Source organism: Pyrus communis, chromosome 6, assembly GCF_041283825.1.
Source record: "Pyrus communis isolate YQ-2024b chromosome 6, ASM4128382v1, whole genome shotgun sequence".
Classification (NCBI taxonomy): domain Eukaryota; kingdom Viridiplantae; phylum Streptophyta; class Magnoliopsida; order Rosales; family Rosaceae; genus Pyrus; species Pyrus communis.
Window position 1 is genome coordinate 20551984 of NC_142570.1, and position 21843 is coordinate 20573826.

At 39.0% G+C, this 21843-nt stretch overlaps 2 protein-coding genes and 1 pseudogene across 2 annotated transcripts; 2 read left to right on the forward strand and 1 right to left on the reverse strand.

Annotated features, from left to right (window-relative positions):
- The first annotated feature begins 1808 nt into the window (after positions 1-1808).
- LOC148696425 (uncharacterized) lies at positions 1809-2282 on the forward strand. The gene has a single exon (XM_088695211.1). The coding sequence runs from the start codon at positions 1809-1811 to the stop codon at positions 2280-2282; it is 474 nt and encodes a 157-aa protein (XP_088551337.1).
- Positions 2283-6417: 4135 nt separating this feature from the next.
- Positions 6418-8477, forward strand: LOC137711007 (light-harvesting complex-like protein 3 isotype 2, chloroplastic). Its single transcript, XM_068450196.2, has 3 exons — positions 6418-7192; positions 7830-7967; positions 8065-8477. The coding sequence occupies exons 1-3, from the start codon at positions 6787-6789 to the stop codon at positions 8316-8318; spliced, it is 798 nt and encodes a 265-aa protein (XP_068306297.2). The 5' UTR covers positions 6418-6786; the 3' UTR covers positions 8319-8477.
- A 3489-nt stretch (positions 8478-11966) lies between these two features.
- Positions 11967-13323, reverse strand: LOC148696426 (uncharacterized; annotated as a pseudogene).
- Positions 13324-21843: the final 8520 nt, after the last annotated feature.

Below are 21843 nucleotides of genomic sequence, written 5' to 3' on the forward strand. Positions count from 1 at the left end.
GTGAGGAGTGTAGAATGAGATTTAGAAAGAAAAATACACTTGTGAGGAGTGTAGAATGAGATTTTTGGAGTGTCAATAACACTTCCCATTAATATTCATAAACATGTATGCAATATGCACAATGGATTCTTTCATATTGAAGCCTACAATTGATTACCTTTCTCCATAACCAACTAAACAATGAAGTGCAAATATTGATTAAACATTAAGCAAGTATTCACTGGATCTCTCTGCTTTAATTTTTTTTTGTTTGTTTGTTTGAACAAACGATGTTATCTACACTAAGGGGGGTGGGCTTAGTATCACAATGGGCTATTAATAATGTGGTTAAAATTCGCTTTTGGCAAGAATCGAACCTAAAACCTCTCACTTACAAGTGAAGAAGAATACTACTAGACTGTAGTACTAAGTGACAATCTCTCTGCTTTAATTAAGTGAACAATAAAATTGGAAAAATTGTTATAAGAAAAGGGAGGAGAAAAGATGGTTTCGACCACTAGTTTTATACATGAATTCAAAGAGCTGGAAAAACTCATTCAATCTACATGGCAATGCATAAAACTCAGTCATTTCTAATACCATACAAACTACAAGTCGCTGTCTTTTTGAGATGCATCGTTTTCATTAAGCTTCCAAAATCATAGCAACCATTGCAGCTACAGTCCTGTGAGACATGAAGATCATATTAACTACATCGTTGAATTGAAAATATTGAACAAGAATTAGTAAGGGCAACAATTTTGATGGAAAAACACATGAATTGGTTGAAAAATCTCACCCATCCAGAATTGCTTCCAGTGCGTTTATGATAATATTCTCTAGAGTATTGTGGTATAGAGTTGACGATGATTGAACCAGGGGCATTTTCACCCCATTTCTCCTAAGATTTAACGTTTCCCAATTCAAATCTCGCGCTCGGAGTCCATTACACTCTAACTACATAAGGAGACGCATACTGTCCAAGCTCTTCCAACCCAAATGGCGAACTACACTTATCTCGACAAGTCATAAAGTTGACGAGCGCCCTCGTACAATAGACGACCTTGGTGAATCAACTCTTGCAGCTCACTGAGATGCAATGTGCCCTAAACGAGGTATCCTACTGTAGGACAAGGGTAGATGATGAACCTCTCTAGCGGAAGCAGCTACTCGACCAGTCATGAACCGAACATTCTGGCAATGTACACTCCCGATTGGGCCTCCGAGATAGCGTATACTCTCGTCTTAGCACACAGAGGAGTGTGCACTCTCGGCTAGGCCCATGGACGATCATACACTTATGGTTGTGGCCACACTCCGATAATCAACATGAGCAACCTTCTAGGCGAAGTGTTCATTCACAGCAAGGCTCACAAGGAGCATCTTCCTCACATTGGAGTAGGCAGCACAATGAACGAAGATAAGTAGTTTTTCAATCAGGCTCAAATTCAACTGGCAGCCTGCAAGGAATTCGCTCGCTTGCTAAGAACGTACCATAAGCACCGCAGCCACGACATAGATAAACCGAACACATAGAAGAGTAGTCTAGACCAGTATGTCAAGATTGGAGGCAGTCGAGAACTCTGCTACCCCAACAAAGACAAATTTAAGAAGAAGTAGAGAGGCTCTTGACCAAGCGATTACATGATTTCCAACGCAATAAGGTCACCGATGAGGTGTTACGACGGGACATAACCAACATGAGCAGGTCACCCTTCACGGACAAGATCGAGTAGGCAGAGCCTCGACACAAGTTCATCATGCCACATTTCACATCCTTCAAAGGAGATGGAGATCCGGAGAGACACTTAAAGCACTACCAAAGCACAATGGTCATTTATCGGAACAACGATGCTCTTATGTGCAAGATATTTGCCATCACTTTGCAAGGCGAGATGCAAGATTGGTTCCACACCTTGCCGCCACAATCTATCCGGAGCTTTGTTGATCTTTCTTTGGTTTTCACCAAAGAATATTCGTCATACTGCTCAATCAAGAAGAAGTCCGACCATTTGTTCAATATGAAGAATAACCCAAAGGAGTATCATTGCGACTATGTGAAGAGGTTCAAAGCAGAGAATGCAAAGATACTCGGATGCGACGACTCGATAGCTAGTGCAGCCTTCCAAAAAGGACTTTCAGCAAACCACCCGTTGTTTAGAGAATTGATCATGAAAGAAAATCTAACTCTGGCAGACTCTTTTGCTCTAGCAGAAAAACATGCACTCTGGGACGAGGCTCAGCTAGCAGACAAGGCACCCAAGCAACCTCGAAAAGAATTGGCAGTAGCTCAAAACAAATAGGACAAAAAGCAGTACAACAATAAAAACAGGCAGGAGGCCTAACGTGGGGATCGATCCTCGACTAAAGGTGGCCCAACGCCTAAGAACTACTATAAGTTCTTGATCTAGATCCACCAAATCCTCTATGATATCAAGAGCGAACCATGGTTCAAGTTACCGAAACAATCAAAATGAGATACTTCCAAGTTGGACCACACCAAGTACTAGGGGTGGTTCGGTATGGGATACCATACCGAAACTAGTATCCCGAATCCCAAACCAAAATTTTTTGGGACGGGAATTTGAAGACCAATCCCAAACCAAATTTTCGGGAATCCCAAATTTCGGGAATCCCGAAATATTTTCGGGATTTTGGGACAAATCGGGAATCCCAAATTGAAATATGAAATTATGAATTGTTCTTCAAATATATAATTCAAGAACACATTCATGAACTAGGAATTTCATTTCATTCACACTACCATTTAATTGAACACTGGCATGCCTGACTGTTTTTATCATAGTCAAAATTCAAATTAATTAAACCCTTTTTGCAATCTGTTGAGAGACAAAAGAATCAAGTCTTCTGAAATCATCAGCCATGGCAGCAGCAACAATAAAATCCACATGAATATCAAACAGAACATGAAAAATATGCAAGGTGTAGGGCATTCCAAGTTGCAGAGCATAAATTAGAAACTACTAGCATCAATTATAAAAGAATAATATATATATGTATAAATATATATATAATAATTAACATTATATATTTTCGGTTCGGTATGGGATTCCCGAAATATTGAGAAGCCAATCCCGAATCCCATACCGAAATTTTGGGATTGGTTCGGGATATCATCTCGAAAATTTCGGGAATTTCGGTTTGGGAAATTTTTGGTTTGGGATCGGGATTTTTTCGGTTCGGTTCAGGATTTTTGGGAATTTTTTCCACCCCTACCAAGTACTGCGCATTCCATCGAGGACCCGATCACACAACTGATGACTACTACATTTGAAAGAACTACTTAGAGAAGCTCGTGAAAGAAGGCAAGGTCGACAGATACTTGGATAAGCCAGCTATGCAGCCTACAAGGAGGGGCCACCAATAATTCTAAGAAGAGGAAGATCCAGCAAGCTCTACTAGTCTCACAGGTCCAGGCAATCAACACCCAACCTGGACCCATTGTTGGCTTCACTGAGCATGATGCTGAATGCATCGACTTCCCACATGACGATGAACTAGTGGTATCTGTCCAACTAGCCCACACTATAGTCGATAAAATGATGGTTGATAACGGAAGTGCAGTCAACTTACTTGAGCTCTCAGTAATTTAGAAGATGGGTTTGGAAAACATAATTATACGCTGAGCGGATGTACTCACCGGATTTAACGGACACACCTCGGGCCACATCACATTTGACGTGAGAACATCGCCAGTTTTTCAAAGTAGACGTTCATGATAGTAAGTGACATGTCTATCTACAATGGGATTCTAAGGCGACTTTGGCTGATAAAGCTGGATGCCGTAACTTCTTTCAAGTATCAAAAAATCCGATTTTGCATCCTGAGAGGAGGAATTGGAGAAATCAAGTAGACTAAGCCACATCTCAATGATGCATTATGCAAGTACTGAAGGAGTAAAAAAAGAAGACCTTTACCCTCGTAGAGGCTACCGAGCTCCAAAAGGACGACGATCCTACCAAATAGAAATCACAGCAAACAGATCAAGAAGATGGTGTCCAAATTAACACGCTAGCAGACGAGACGGGATGGAAACCCAAAGAGGACGCCGAGCACATCATTCTTGATCCCCAACAGCTGGAGAAGACTACTAGAATCGATTCACATCTGAGCCCGAAGAAAAAAGAGGAACTCATGGCTTTCCTTAGGGAAATCGTGACGTCTTCGCGTGGTCACCTTCCGACATTAACCCCAAGATAGCTTGCCACAACCTACACGTAGACCGCATTGCCAAACCGGTAATAAAAAAAAAGGCATTTCGCACCCGAACCAGCGGCGATCATCGATCTATTAGTAGATTTTACTTCTGGGAACTAGCTGTTTAGTTTCTTGGATGCATACTCCGTCTACAACCAAATAGCCATTCACAAGCTTGACAAGGAGCAAAACCACGTTCGTAATCGAGCGAGGCACCTATAACTACAAGGTTTTGCCTTTTGGCATTAAGAATGCGGGAGCCATTTACCAACATGATGTTCAAGAAGTAAATTGGAGTAACCGTGGAGGTCAACTCTGACAACATCATGGTGAAGGGCAAACAACGATCATACCACATCGGTAACTTGGTGGAAACTTTTGACATCCTTAGAAAGTACAAGATAAAGCTCAATCCCACTAAGTACACATAACAAAACATCTCCTTCCTTGCTGTGGGAAAAGAAAAGAGGAAACAAAAAAAATTCCTCCTTGCCGTGGGGAAGAAAGAAGGAAAGAAAAATTCACATCCTACTTACCCAAGGACAAGCATTAAGTCTTTCCAAAACCTTGAAGGAAATCACCAAAGCTTTTCAACGCTTTGAAGGAAGTCACCCTCGTTACCAAAATTAAAAAGGATTCCTAACAAAGGAAGAAAAACATTTCTTTTTGTGTTTTCCTACAACCACAAGGAAAAATTCAAAATGCGCCTAATGCATTTTGTCAAAGATTATGGGAAATCAAATACACACAATAAGTATGTGCGATTTATCCATTTTCAAAATTTCTTTCAAGACCAAGCCTCTACGGCCCTTGAAGAAACAAATTTAATTTCTTTCAAGATTAAGCCTCTATGGCCCTTGAAGAAAAGTGTCATTTCATTCAAGACCAAGCCACAACAGCCCTTAACAAAATTCATCATCACCTTTATTCAAGACCAAGCCTCAATGGCCCTTGAAGAAATGTTTCGTTCGAGAAATACGCCTCAACGGCCCTTGGCGAAATTCATCATTCCAATTCAAGAAATACGCCTCTATGGCCCTTGAAGAAGCGATCTAATTCAAGATCAAGTCTCAACAACCCTTGAATTAGAACATTCACATGGCAGGACTTCAAAACACGTTTCCTACATGTGACAAGCACATGCCTACAATGCGCCTTGAAGTGGGGGCATTTTTAGACATGTAAATTTCGTTGCATACAAAAGGTGCATCACAAAGCTCCACTTGGCATATGGCTCATCACAAATGGACAAGTCATCGATGACATGTGGCACAAGTCAAACAAAGGAAGTATAAAACTTCCCCAAAATTTGGCAATAAGAGAGAATTCCCCTTAAATTCTGCTAGGGAATCCAAAATGATCCTAAAACTGGAAAGAAAGCTAAAGCATCTTCATAGAACAAGCAAGAATTGAAGATTGCTCACAAAATAGGCAACAAGATCCTTAAATTCGGCCAAGGGAGTAAAGTGGCTCAAATTAAGACACAAAACATGCCTAAAATCATCCCAAAGGCAAGCTTTGAGAAGCCTATAAATACAATTTCCTCCCGCAAGCATTGGGGTTGAAAAAATCTCTACACAGAAGAACCTCTGCCAAACCTTTGAAGACTAATACGCTCAAAGCTCTCTTAGAAGAACATTCAACCAAAGCCAAAGCTTTCTCTCGACCAAAGCCGAAGCACTCCCTTGAAGAATGAACAAGCACTCGTATCGATTCCTTCAAGACTTTGTTGCAAGCTTATAAACTTGTAGCAACGTTCGTTTCAAGATCAAGTCGCCAAGACCCTTGAAGCAACGAAATCCCGCATCAAACACTACCTTTGCCGCACCCCTGAGGTGAAGATCATCCACGCGTTGTTTTCAAGCTCAAAACTTGAAGCAATTGTTCAACCGTTCGTCCGAGATCAAGTCATCGCGACCCTTAGATCAACAGTCACGCATCTACATCAAATTTGAAGACTGAATCAGAGGAAAGTTGTAAACATTGATTGTAACCGACAAATTCAAATCAATACAAATCAATACAAATCTACTTTGTACACATGTTCTCGTTTCATTCATTATAGAATTTTCTTGTTTACAACCTTATTTGTCAACTAAAAGAGAGTGAAAATACTATTTACTTTTCTTCCACAACAAAAAAGTTAAGACAGTAACGTAATTTGACACCATAAAATTTTGCTGTTTTTTGTTTCAAACTCACATGCAAGTGATTTAACATATCTAATTTAAAAAAAATAAAGAATAAATCTCTCTCCCTATCTCCCCACTCTTACGTTTTCTCTCACCCTCTTCCTCTTTCCTTCAATTTTAATTTTAAAAACAAAAATAAAAAATTAAACACACACTTTGTGTAATATGTGTGGGCATAAACTAGTTTTTATAAATTAAACACTTTTCCACTTGTATTTTCAGAACAAAAATACTGCAGAAAATACAAAATTTGCCCATTTGGAATTTGGGCAATTCTAAGGCTGAGGAGTGAGTGAGAAATGAGGATAGCCCAAGAAAAAGAAGAGCTACCATGTTGTGATTAGCAGCAGCAACCAACACGCCCTCCCTCCCCTTTTGCTGCAAATCAATCCAAACAATGTCCATTTCCATGGCCTTGCTTTCTCCCACAACGCATCTCCCAACCCTCTCACCTTCCTCATCACACTTCAAACCCCTCCTGACCCACAAGCCTTTTCTCTCTCTCAGACCCAAGAACCACCCTCTCTTCACCACCAGAGCCTCGGCTGAGAATGGAGCTGGAGCTCTCGGCTCAGTTGCCACAGCCGTGGAGCCCAAAGCAGAGCCCGAGGTCCCCGTGCCCGCCGCTGAGGCTGTTCCGGTGAAGAGTGAGAGCTCTGCCGGGGCTAATGGATCACCTGGAACAGCTGAGGAGGTAATCGTGGTGAATTTATTTGAAGATGGGAGATGGGTCAATGGGACTTGGGATTTGAAGCAGTTTGAGAAAAATGGAAAAACCGATTGGGATGCTGTTATTGATGCTGGTAAGTTCTGGGTTTCTTTCCTTCTGATCTGTAATTGTCTATTTCTTCACTTGTTCTTGTTTAGCTCTGATTGCAACTGTTTGAGTTGGCATGGGATTTTGATTTTTCATATTGATTGTTTTTTCCGTGTTAAACTTTGAGATCAGAATTTTCATTTGTTTGCCCTGCTCCATAAGGAACATTGAATAGTAGTTGAAGTATTGAGTTGAGGGTGTTTTTGTAGAATGTGGGGGATATTTGCTGAATTTGCAAGTCCCAAGTGGTTAATCTGACTTCTGAACTTGCATGTTGATTTTAGAGCTAATAAACTCATGGGTTTTCTTCCCCAAATGTTTTGAAACATAAATGAAGAAATTTCTATGAAGTTGCCAAGTCTTTTGTTGATTCTTTTTTGCAGAAGAGCATCAATTTCCAAATAGAATAGGATTGAAGGAACATCTGTTAGATGTTTTTACACCCTTGTATTTACCTGAACAATTTTGTGAAGTTCCAAAGGCTTCATTTTACAAAGAATCTGTGATTCATTTGATTTAAAGCATATCTTTGACAAATAACTTGTTATCTGAATTTGTTATCTTTCCTTATAATTCAAAAAATACTTGTTTTCTAATGCATCACCTTGCATTGCCATTTTCAGAGGCCAGGAGGAGAAAATGGCTCCAGGACAACCCGGAATCATCCAGTAATGAGAACCCTGTGTCTTTTGACACGTCCATTGTACCATGGTGGGCATGGATAAAGAGATACCATTTACCTGAAGCTGAAATACTTAACGGTTTGTTCGGATCCACTTATTTTAACTTAAGCGTAATGAGGGAAGAGGAAATACTCAAAACTAACTTATTTTCTGCTATTTTATGAGTTTCCTGCAGGTCGTGCAGCTATGATAGGTTTTTTCATGGCGTATTTTGTTGATAGCTTGACTGGAGTAGGCCTAGTCGACCAAATGGGCAATTTCTTCTGCAAAACGTTATTGTTCATAGCTGTAGGGGGAGTGCTTCTGATCCGCAAGAACGAGGATGTTGAAAACCTAAAGAAACTACTCGAAGAGACGACGTTTTATGATAAGCAATGGCAAGCAACCTGGCAAGAAGAGACACCGGCTAGCAGTAGCAAGAAGAAATAGTTGAATTGTTGATGTTGAGTTTGGACTTTTGAATTTAGGTTGTTTCTTCTTTATTCCTTTGGGTTACTATGTAATTTCTGTGTGCTGGTGGAGAATGAAGTTCTATTTTCAGCCATTGTGCGTTTACATTGATAAGTTAACTTTGAAATTTTGGGTAAATCTGATTTCCTTGTTAAATAGAGTGGCGTTCCCCAAGAGGAAAATGAGATTGTATTGTTGGGAATGAACCCTTATCACAGAAGAAAGAATGCTTTTCAATAATATTATTTCATCTCAAAACAAAGGTATATATACAGCCCTATACAACCATATACAATCCTATCAGAATAAAGGAAAGGATAATTACATCCTAAACTAGGAAACCAAATATGGTAGGAATCCCACAATTATAGGAATTTTAATATAAGTCAACACTCTCCCTCAAGTTGGTGCATAGACGTTGCACATGCACAACTTGTCTAGAAATTTGGAGAACTTGTCACTAGAAAACACCTTAGTGAGAATATTTGCTACTTGGTCATTCGTTCCTATGGGAGGAACCTCAATGACTTTGCTATCTAGCTTCTCTTTAATAAAGAACTTGTCAATCTCTACATGCTTGGTTCTATCATGTTGCACTGGATTATGAGCAATATCACGAGCAACTTTATTGTCACAAAATAACTTCATCGGCTAACCATGTTTGATCCCCACATCTTGTAACAGAAACTTAAGCCACAAGAGTTCACAAATACCGAGTGCCATACCTCTAAATTCGGCTTCTGCACTTGATCTTGATACAACAAATGGCTTCTTGCTTCTCCACATTACTAGATTTCCCCCAACAAAGGTACAGTACCCGGATGTCGAGTGCCTATCATCCGTTGATCCTGCCCAGTCAGCATCCGTATAGCACTCAATTCTAAAATGTCCATTTTTTGGGAATAAAATTCCTTTGCCAGGGCTTCCTTTCAAGTAACTCAATATTCTCATAACTGCACTCATATGTTGTTCTCCTAGATTATGCATGTATTGACTAATTACGCTTAGGGCATGAGCAAGATCCGGCCTAGTGTGAGCCAAATACATCAATCTTCCTACTAATCTTTGATACCTCCCCTTATCAATTGGTACTTGGTTTTGATCGATACCCAACTTTCCGGCCAACGGAGTAGACACCGGCTTGCATGCCGTCATATCGGTTTCTTTTAACAGGTCAAGAACATACTTCCTTTGTGATAGACATATCCCGAACTTGCATCGCGACACTTTAATCCCAAGGAAATATTTCAAAGAACCAAGATCTTTCATTTCAAATTCTGTGGACAAATATTTTTTTCAAGGCTGCTTGCTCAATAGGATCATTACCAGTAACCACCATATCATCCACATATACGATGAGAGTTGTAACCTTTCCATTTCGGCGTTTCAGGAATAATGTGTGACCCCAATTACTCTACATATACCCGAATGCGCTCATGGACTTGGTAAATCTACCAAACCATGCTCTCGGAGACTGCTTCAACCCATACAATGATTTTTTTAGTCTACATACCTTTTGTTTCCGTATGTTTGGATCACTCTAGCTTGGTGGAAGGTCCATGTAAATCTCCTCAGTTAGATCTCCATGGAGGAATGCATTTTTTACATTGAACTGTTGTAAAGGCCAATCTAGATTCGCTGCTAAGGACAGTAGAACACGAACTGTATTGATCTTTGCCATTGGTGCGAACGTATCAGTGTAGTCAATGCCATATTTCTGTGTATACCCCTTTGCCTCCAATCTTGCTTTAAAGCGATCTACCATTCCATCTGCTTTGTATTTCATTGTATAAATCCATTTGCATCCCACAGATTTCTTTCTGGCTGGCAAGTCAGTTATTTCCTAGGTAGCATTCTTCTTCAACGATCTCAATTCCTCGTTCATTGCATCTTTCTAGCGGGAATCTACTAAGGCCTCTTGCACACTGTTAGGAATAGATACAGTAGATAATTGATACACAAATGACTTATTTGATTCTGACAGGTGACAGGTAGACACATAATTGTTTAATGGGTATCTCACTCTTGAATCGGAATTTGGCTCACTCACAGAATACTTGTGTTTACACTTAGGATCTGCCTCATAAGTGGGTTTGGGAATATCTCGATTAATACGCTCTGAAAGACAACAGAGTGGAGGTGTATCAGGTGGAGGAGACAATTGGTTATGAGAATTAACAGAAGACGAGTTCATACTTGGACATGATATAACATTAGGAGGCAGTTGCTGCTCGGTTCGATGGCAAATAGTGGGCTGCAGTTCATCATCAAGCCCAAACCTCGTGGGCTGCAGTTCATCATCAAGCCCAAACCTTGTGGGACCCGTGGGCTGCTCTTCCTCCTGCAATGTTTGCTGCTCGTCAGTGAGCTGCTCAGTGGGCCGCTCAATGGGCTGCTCAATGGGCTGATGACCAAAGCACACGGGCTGCTGCCCGTCTCCAGATGCCATGGGCTGATCACCATAACACGTGGGCTGCTGCCCTTCTCCAGGTGCCGTGTACTCCAGGCGTGATGACTGCAATGGTTGCTGCTCATTTCTAGCCACAGGAGAGTAATCAAATTTCAAAACTTCACTATTATCTCGGGTCAGAACTTCACTATTTCGGTACTCCCCCTGAAGTGAGGACGCGGATGATCCAAAAAACATTTCATTCTCATGGAAAATCACATCTTGAGTAATAAACATTTTTTGACTCGAAAGATGATAACAACGATATCCTTTCTGGGTAGTAGCATAACCCAAAAAAACACAACGAATGTCTCGAGGCTCAAGTTTATTATGCCGTTGAGGGGGATGGAGGTGAACAAAAGCAACACACCCCAAGACTCGTGGGGGAAGATTGGGAGGCGGTGGACTGCTAGTCTGAGATGTGAGAGCTTGAAATGGTGTATGGAAGTTGATAGTACGAGAAGGAAGACGATTAATAAGATAAGCTGCGGATGTAAGTGCCTCTCCCCAATAGTGTAGAGGCAGATGGGCCGCAATGAGTGAAGCACGAACCATTTGTAACAGGTGTCTATTTTTGCGTTCAACAACCCCATTTTGTTGAGGAGTATATGGGCACGTGGTCTGATGAACAATACCATGCAGCTCCAGGAAGGAACAAAGCTCTGTATTAACATATTCACCACCATTATCACTTTGAAGAACTTGGATATTACTATTGTATTGCTCAACAACCATTTTATGGAACTGTTGAAAGGCTGAACTAACCTCGTTTTTCGACTTTAACAATATAACCCAAGTCATTTTAGTATAATCGTCAATAAAAGTAACAAACCAATGAGCACCACCAAGAGTAGCTATTTTTGACGGTCCCCGTACATCAGAATGCACAATCATAAAAGGAACGGTACTTTTATTGAAACTGGGAGGAAAAGAAGTTCGATGTCTCTTAGCCATTTCACAAACATCACACTTAAACTGAGAAATATCAGTCTAGACAAATAAATAAACTAGGAAATAACTTATGCAGATAACTAAATGAAGCATGCCCAAGACGCCTGTGCCACATCCAGATGTCTGACACTTTATTAATATCCCCTTGAGAATCATCAACGGAAAGAGCTTGAGTCAGCAAGCTAGAACTACTGGTGGTCAACTCTAAGTAATAAAGTTTTCCTCTTCTAATACCATAACCAATCGTCTTCCGCGTCCGGATGTCCTTAAAAACACAAAAATAGGGCCAAAAAATAACCAAACAATGTAAGGCAAGGGTTATTTGAGCAACGGACAACAAATTATAATTTAGAGAGGGAACCACAAGAACAATGTCAAGTTTTATGGTATCAGAAAAGGAAACAATGCCTTCCCCAATAATAGGGACGACATTGCCATTAGCAACATTGACCTCGGTTTGTGTGGATGTTTTTAATAATGGAACCTGTCCAGAATCACAAGTCATATGTTCAGTAGCTCCGGAATCCATGTATTATTCATAACAGAAGTAGAAGTACTTAGTGCCTTACCATCACTACATGCCGCAGCAATCATGGTAGATGCCTTTTCAGCTATCTGGTCCAAATCATTCTTGGTTTCTGTAACGGAGGCTCGAGATTTGTTACACCGAGGATCACGGGTCTTATCCCAGTTCTCGGGATATCCAATCAGCTCAAAACAGTGACTCTTGGGGTGTCCTGTCATGCCACAGTGTGGGCACTTACCTTGGGGACGATCCTGGCTTGTTTGGCTAAGCCGAGTTTGTCTTGGCCGGTTTTGTGACCCTTCTCGGTTCGACCCAAAAGATGATCCATGAGCCTTTGCTACCATGGTAGCGGGTTCACTCTTGTCAACCTCCGTCTTCATTGCTTCCTTCCGATCAGCTTCTCCACGAACATATGCATAAGAAACCTGAAGGCCAAGTGGGGGGGGGGGGGTCCTTTTGTAGCACTTCTCCACGCACCTGGTCAAACCCATCATCGAGACCACCAAGAAACACATAGACTCGTTATCTCTCAGTGGATTTTTGAAACACTTTGATGTCGTTTTCACACTCCATGGATACTTTATTAAAGTGATCCAATTCTTGGAAAATCTCATTTAGCTCCCCAAAATAGGTAGCCAAAGATCGACCATTCTAACAAAGATGTGATGCCTTTTGATTCAATGAATAAATTCTAGCCTCGTCATTCTTATCAAAGTATGCTGCCTTAAGGGAGTCCCAAATTTCCTTCGATGTAGACAACTGAATGTACCGTTTCATAATCTCATGCTTCATTGAAGACAAAAGCCAACTCTTAATTTTTTGATCTTCAGAGAACCACTCATCATATTTAGGATCGTCTTTGTTAGGTGCCTTGATAGACCCACGAAGATATCCCATCTTCTTCCTTCCAGCAATATGGATTTGAATGAGAGGAGCCATAAATCATAGTTCTTTTCATCCAAAACCATACCAATATTAAAGCTTGAATTCTTTAACTGCATCATAATTGGAGCAGATGCTGGAACAATCTTAGAACCTGTCCCTTTTTCTTCAGCCATCTCTCTTGTCGTTATAGCCTAAAAACTGCAACTTGGTAATTGACTAATAAAAATTGGGCAGAAAAACTTGCGGCGTTGATGGGACTCCGGAATAGTTTGAACAAACTGACAAAACAGGGGGCAGCAACAATTTCACAATTGCTCGCTGCAATCGATCAGGAACACGGGCAGCAACAACTCCTCTAAGTTGCTCGCTGTAATTGATCAAGGACACGGCATGAAAAAAAAAAAAGTTAGGGCTCGGTGTTTTCCTTTTCTAACCCGGCTCTGGTGCCAAGAAGAAAGAATGCTTTTCAATAATATTATTTCATCTCAAAACAAAGGTATATATACAACCCTATACAACCATATACAATCCTATCAGAATAAAGGAAAGAATAATTACATCCTAAACTAGGAAACCAAATATGGTAGGAATCCCACAATTATAGTAATTTTAATATAAGTCAACAATCATGAAATTAAGTTACCGTGATAAGCTTGCAATACTGTCATCGTGATGTTCTAGTTGCATGTAAAATTCTGTCGACATTAAGCGAAGATGACAATGATCAATTACGAAAGCACATCAATATTCATTTGATTCGGTTTAGCAAAATTCTGCCATCGTCTGCGAAAAGTTTTTGGTTTCAATATAAGAGAAAATAGCCAATACAAGATAGTATTACGAGTCTCCATTGAAGACCCTTTGAGTTAAGGAACAAATGCCTTTCTGCCTGCCTTGAAGCATCCACCAACCAACCATATTCCTACTACTAGACTCCAACCCAAGTTCTATGTAGATGCCATTAGGCATTGGTGCATGAATGTATTGCCCTAATAAGGGAACAGTCTTTGTCAATTACCAAATAGAAGAAAACTGTCATATGTCCACCAGACTAATGATTGTACAATTATAGTATAGGATAATGTACGAGTATGGATGGACTGGGCAGTATTTGACGAATCCGGATCCTCTTTGTGAGGATTCTGAGGATCCGTGAATCATATCCATTCATCGTACATCATGAGGTCAGAAATCATTTTAAATATTTTTATTTAAAATTAAATACAAACAGTACCTGACAAAAACTAATCGCACGATGTACGATGAATGGACACGATTTACGGATTCCCAAGATCTTCACCAAAAATATTCGGAGAGGATCTTATTGGGTATTTGACATATTTTACTATATGACATGGTTCAATAAAAAAAAAATCATCTATTTCTTATTTTTACAAGGCGAAGAAAAACAAATAACATCTTTACTGTTATCTCTACTAATTAATAAAACACTCATTGTCAATCAAAACCCTATGAAATTACCAGTTTAACCCTGTAATTAAAACAGAACATGAATAAGAAATATGGGGTAGAAACATAATTTCACACAACGAAATTTTGCTGTTATTTTTTCAAAGCCTCACCTACATGTAATCCTAACATATCTCTATTTTTTTTTTTTAAAAAAAAAAAAAAAAAAAAAAACACATCCCGCTCCCATATTCTCTATCACTCTCTTCATCTCTCCTTCTATTTCAAAAACAAAAATAAAAATTTTTCTCACACACTTTGTGTGTGCCTATATGCTAGTTTAAATGAATAAAACGTGTTTAAGTATCATTGAGCCACATTAAAAAGTATATGTCGGTACTTAAGTATTATCCTAAACTATATTACGTTAAAGAATCTCTTATCATACTTCTTATTTTTAAGTTAAATTTTAGGATTAATCTCAGTTTATTACTTTAAAGTTTCTTATTTTTCAACATTTGGTACATGAAGTTGTTTTTTTCATTCCAAAGTGGTACATAAAGTTATAATTTTGGGACACTTTCATACATTTGTTAAGGTTGATGTTAAATTTGCCGTTAACTGCAATGACTAAATGCCACGTGGATATTAAAAAAAATAAATAAAAAAAAAGTAATAAAAAAAAATTATTTTAAAAAAATTAAAAAAAGCCTTTTGGATGTCTTCTCCCTCACCCCTTCTGACCCCCCTCCCTTCTCTCCTCTACACCCACCCTTCCCCCTCCCTTTTCGACTCCACCTACTCTCTCTCTCTCTCTCTCTCTCTCTCTCTCTCTCTCCCTCCCACATCCGAAAACCCTTCCTTCCCTCATTTGGTCTTCCTCTGTTTTCCCGCATCATCCAACGGTTGGACTCGGCGCCTCTTTCTTTCTCCCCCCTCTTCGCCTTCTCTACCAAACCCTAACCCCCAAATTCCAACCTCCCACCATTCAATCCAACCTTAATCCCCCCCCCCTAAATTGAACCCTAACTCGACCTTGTTCACCTCTAATTGCCTCCAATTCCACTTTGCCCCGACTCATTTCTTTAAAATTCCAACCATGCCCAAGACTCTCGAAGCTTTGCGGGATTAATAATATAATGATCGAATCGTTGAAGCACTATACAATTAATTTTATGGGTTTAAGCAATGTCGAAGCTTCGCAGAGGAGCACGTCGAGGCCGTGCTAGGGTAGCAAGCAAGCCCTCCGACCTACCGCATCAACTGCGGAGGACTGGTGCCATCGTCGCCCGAGAAGTCGTCACCGAGGCCGTGATGAGGGGGGTGAGGGAGGGAGGGAGGGAGGGAGAGAGAGAGAGAGAGAGAGAGAAAGAGAAATGGAGTGGGTGGAGTCGAAGAGGGTGGGGGAAGGGTAGGTGCAGTGGTGAGGCCTAGACGCCCAAAAGTTTTTATTTTTTTATTTTTTTATTTTTTAATATCCACGTGGCGCCTGGTCATTGTCCAAGTAGATGCCACGTCATCAATTAATGGAAAATTTAACAGCAACCTTAACGGATATATGAAAGTGTCCCAAAATTATAATTTTATGTACCACTCTGGGATGAAAAAAAATAACTTCATGTACTAAATGTTGAAAACAAAGAAACTATAGGATAATAAACTGAGCTTAACCCTAAATTTTAACTAAAAAGACTACAAAGTTATTTACGAGGGCTTCTCTCCTCTCTTTTTTTCCCTCCCCTCCTATTTTAACGGTCACGGTCACGGTTAACCAAGTTAACATCTTAAATTAATTTTTTATAGAAAGAGAAAGATAAAATAGAGAATGTAAGAGGAGGGGATGGAAGGAGATGGAAAGAGGAGAGGAGAGAATTCTAGTATTTGAGGGCCTACAGATGAGCAGGGATTGATGACTGGTCCAAATTGTCCATGAAGGGGAAAAAGGGTCTCCAAGCAGCAAGAAAATAATTTGAAGCAAACACGAGAGGAATACATTGATAAATCTTATTATCATAAACAACTACATGAAAATTTCGAAAGTTCAGAACTTCCGGCGAATAGGATAAATGTGCTGGGATTGATGGCTGCTTCAAATTGTCCATGGAGGAAGGGAAAAGGCGTCTCCAAGCAGCAAGCATATACCAGGTGGTCGTACTAGTGAAGAAAACAAAAGAAACTGGATTTTAGATGTCAGCTGGAAAGATGTAACTGCTTCCAGTACAGAAAAGTCAGCTAAACCTTCAGAATCATTCACCAACAAATCGCCATTCAAGTTCGTTTTTTGTTTTTGTTTTAGGCATAGAGGTTGAACCCTCATATTTTGGCATAAGCCAGCTTTCCCGTTTCACCTAAAAACAAGCACGATGATATATTCGTGAATGATGATTAATTCTTGACGAGTAATCCATTTCTTTTTTGGTTGAAATGAATTAAGCATACACCTCTGCTGCATACAGCACCGATATCTAGCATGAAACAGGCTAACCCTTGCATTGAACGGAAAAACTGCTTCATGAGGCACTAGAATTCTTAAACCTGCGTTCAGTAAAGCTAGTCACGGTAGCCGAAGCCGAAGCCAAAGGCTTCCCAAACTTATGGACACACTTCACATAAACGAAGATAAGTTTCACTTCGTTTACTGCTTTGTAACGACTAGTAAGAGAAGCATCTGATGGGCAAACGAAGGCTTGATTCATGCTTCCCAACCCCTCAAGAGTGTAGCACGCACGACTCGGTTCACCCCGAGAGTAAAAGCTCCCATTCGCAAGCTGCGTTCATGAGTTTGACACAATGCCTTGATGTCAAGGAAGGCCTTGTGCATGTACTTTTAAGCTCACGGTTAACCTTGTCTTCTTCCCACATAAATCCTTGAATATTCTGCAGACAAGAGACAAGACTATTTCAAGACTCAGTAATTTAGATAATAGGCATATATCACACACCGCAATAGCTTCCTTTTACCTGAACCCATTCGAAGTAGCTCACCGTCACACTGCCAACATTTGCATATATGTCGGGGAGAATAACAACTCCCTTCTGGGACAAAATCTGCAGAAGAGGGATTTTGTACCAAAGTAGGAGATTTCAGCAACCAGTATGCTAATTTAAGTTAAGAAATTATTATTACCTCATCTGCTTCCGGGTCAGTTGGATGATTTGCAGCTTCTATTATGAATTTTGCCTTCACATCAGCTGCATTTTCCCTTAAATATAAAAAAATGAATAAATTATCATCAAACAATAGGAAAATAAAAGGAAAATAGCAGTGAGGGGAAAAAATATAAAACAATTTTGACACGAAATTCTGCTTCTGACAGAGCCTGTTTATGACGTTAAGGAAGCAGAGTACATACTTGTTGATGACTCCCCTTAAGGCACATGGAATGAGAACATCACATTCATGAATAAGCAAGTCATTTGGGTCCATTGCATCTCCAACTTGGAATTCCTTCAAACTTCTATGGTTTCCTTGTGCTTCAGAAGAGCTGGGATGTCGATTCCAGCAGGATTTCTAATTGCACCTGTGATGTCACTAACAGCAATGACATGACCCTCTCTATCATGGATCAACTTGGCTGCCCATGAGCCCACATTTCCGAAACCCTAAAATGTATCAACAAAGTTAGAAAAACAGATATTCATGTCATCACGCATATGGCCTGGGAAAAATAAATTTTTACCATGATTTAGGACATACCTGTATAACAAACTTCATACCAGAAATTGACTTTCCGTATTCACCAAGCAAAGACTCGGTTGCAAAAACCACCCGAGTCCAGTCGCAGACTCCCTTCCAAGCGAACCCTCAAGATCCTTAAATGGAAACACGACGAGTAAGAAATAAAATTCTAGTTTCTTTTAGAATTATGGATCATTTGATTCCATTTAGTGGACATAATCATAAACCGTCTGTGGGTGTGCGGTACTTACAACAGGTTTTCCTGTCACAACTGCAGGTGAATGCCCATGAAACTTTGAGTACTCATCAAAAATCCAAGCCATTGTCTGCACAATTTGAAGAATTAAGCAAGTCTAGTTTATAAACTTTATACCAAAGATAACAATGTATTTATCATTTTTGACCAACAAAGACCGTACTCTTAATTTAGTTTGACGGGAAACAGGATACCTGGGAATTAGTTCCCATGTCAGGGGCAGGAACATCCCTGTGAATTCCAATGAGATCATGGATCCTCTGAGTGAAAACACGAGTTAAACATTCTAACTCACTGATACTCGGGTCCCTTGGGTTGCAGCCAGCCAATCCCACCCTTAGCTCCACCATAAGGAATGTTCACTACGGCTGTCTTCCACATCATCAACTGAGCTATAGCATTCACTTCATCTGGATCAACCTTGCACCATTGAATATTTGATACTTCAGTACCAATGGATATTAAGAAAGCTTAAATGCAGAAATTACTAGAATCTGTATACGCAGAATTAACTTCACAGAAGCATCAATGGTAAATAATTACGCAACACGTGCTATAGCCAGTTGAATATTTTTCTGAAAATAAAACTGTTACGGTGACCTGTATGTGTGGGTTTGAAGACATGTAGAGAAAACTATTAACCAGAATTGTATGTTTCAAGTTCTTATTAAAGTTACTGCTAACAGCAGCACCTTCTTTGTTTGGTGCCCAAGTAAAATTTTTAATTTTTAATTTTTGTTCAAAGTAGAATTTTATTAACGCTGATAAAAGTAGCACTTGTTAAGGACATCTTTTTGCAATCTAATTACTCTGTCAATTAGCTGACAATAATTGAACATACCAATTACTAGAACTACAAACAAAATGAGTTGCTATAACAATTGGAACTCACCATTGGCACAGACTAGGTAATATATCCAGCACTCGCTATCTCACTCAGGTTTCCCCTTCCAAATGTTGCATACTCCTAGAGGTTCTATATATTTATGGTGTGCCCAACTCAAAAGGGAAACGGATGATCTACGGTTACACAATAATAAATCAACAAGACGACAACCAAAGACGTCTGCAATGGTCTCACAATCATCCACAAATCACCATTGATGTTTGGGCTTCACATTATACATCCAATCAATGCCGTTACATAAGGCGTTTATAACCAATCAATCATTATACATAAAACCAATTCTACGTAACACAATTGTCATTCATCAAGCAACTTAAAGGCATTTTCCGGAATTTGGAGAAAATACTTTTCGCTCTATAGAAAAAACATCAATTTTGGCAAAAACCAATCAAACACACAAGTAATATTGCCCATGTCCCCTTCACAGGTTTTCTAGTTAATGAAGGGAGAATGCAACCTCATTTCTAAGAAACCGCTCTTTATTATATCAAACATCTTGAAGCACACGGATATACTCATAAAAAATAAAAAAAATAAAAAAAAATAAAAAACGGAAACACGGGTTTGGCAGACGAAATGTGAGGCAAACATCGACAGTGGAACCGAGAATCCAATTTAAATTTTCCCCAGTGATTGGGAGCATGTATCCATCAAGGTTAAGCTAATTATAAATATAACCAAAAGATAAAAAAACGAGATGAATAAATGCGATATGCAATAAAGACCATAAATTGGAATCATAATATCAACAGGTTAAGGGGGTGTATTCAACTGGGAACTTGAGAGATTTTAATGAATTTATAAATCCATAGATTTTTATGGAGTTTAACTGATTTATAGAGATTCTATGTAAAATTTTAATTCAATTCCCTCGAAATCTCATGGAAAGAGGTGAGATTTGTGGATGCTTAAAATACACTGCAAAATCTCTCCAATTCCCTCTAATTGCTCAACTTTTTCAAATTCTCTAAATTCTAATTCTAATTGAATACACCTAGAATGTTATAAACTTCTTTAAAATTCTAATTGAATACACCTGGATTTCTAAGGATTTTAATAAACTATCTTAAAATTTTGATTGAATACACATTGCATTTCAGAGAATTACTTAAAATCCTGATTGAATACCCCTAGATTCATTAAAAGAATTAAAATCCCTTAAAATCCCAATTGAATACACCCCCCTTAATCTGTTGATATTATGATTCCAATTTATGGTCTTTACAGGGCTGGCCCTAAGATTTCAGGGGCCCTGTGCGAAAGTGAATTGGAGGTCCTAAAAAGCACTAAGAATTGTATTTTTTTTTATTTTTTTTGTTCAAAAAAATAATTTTAGTTTTTTTCCTTAACTATTTAGAGGGTCAAAGTTCGAATTTTCATGTTATTGTGTGAAATTTTTATATTATTTTGTGGAAGCTTATGCATTTAATAAAAATAAACTGAAAAGATGATGGAGACGAGTTTCAAACCCATTTCCTAGGCCGCTATAAATAAGCAATAATACCACTTGCGCTCAGACTCAAGTTTGTAATATTCTACACATACTACTATATATACGTAAATGCATGCAAATTTGAAAAATCGGAAGCCCTTCCGATTTGGGAGCCCTATGTGGTGGTACCTATTGCACCCCCTCAGGGCCGGCATTGGGTCTTTATTGCATATCACATTCATTCATCTCGTTTTTCTTATCTTTTGGTTATATTTATAATTAGCTTAACCTTGATGGATACATGCTCTCAATCATTGGGGAAAATTTGAATTCGATTCAATTTAAAATAATTAACTTTTTAGCACATATATCCCACTATTTATATAATGACATGTGATATACCATCTCGTGTACCGGTCACATTGAAAAATCTCTCCAACAATGGGCAGTGAGTAACCCTTAACTTTAATTACTCAAGATCAAGAAAAGATGAGGTGGTCTTGTTTTAATTGAGGTAGATAGGAGACAAATCATAGGCTTATTGAGCATCTCAAATGAAGAGATACAAATTTAATATGTAAAACTCATATTTACATCTTCGGAATATATAAATATAAGCTATACTTCAATAAGAGAGATGAAAATTTAGAATCTCATTTATTTTTGGGAACTTTAACGAAAAACTTTCGGTACTGTTCACTTTTAATAAAAAACCACATTTTCATACTAAAAAGTCAATTCTGGTACAACTCACTTTACCCTTTATTTTGTCCTTATCGTTAAAACTCAAAATTTTTAAATCATTTTTATTAGTTTTCCTTTTATTTTTTTTCTTTTTGACTAACGGAGCCCGCCTTCTAAAGATGTAAAAAAAGTGTAAATATACATTTTTGTTTCACCTTTTGGAGAAGATGGATAATTTAATTCCACCATTAGAGAGCTTTCCAAAATCAATATAAATGCTCATTTCAAGACATTTTGCTTGATGCTCTACTTAACTTAAAAGAAA

What these genes read in the sequence shown, in the direction of transcription:
- LOC148696425 (XM_088695211.1), top strand. Translation starts at nt 1,809, where the DNA reads ATGGTCATTTATCGGAACAACGATGCTCTTATGTGCAAGATATTTGCC.
- LOC137711007 (XM_068450196.2), top strand. Translation starts at nt 6,787, where the DNA reads ATGTCCATTTCCATGGCCTTGCTTTCTCCCACAACGCATCTCCCAACC. An exon ending in GGATGCTGTTATTGATGCTG is followed by an intron (nt 7,193 to 7,829) that starts GTAAGTTCTGGG and finishes TGCCATTTTCAG; the next exon opens with AGGCCAGGAGGAGAAAATGG. An exon ending in TGAAGCTGAAATACTTAACG is followed by an intron (nt 7,968 to 8,064) that starts GTTTGTTCGGAT and finishes AGTTTCCTGCAG; the next exon opens with GTCGTGCAGCTATGATAGGT.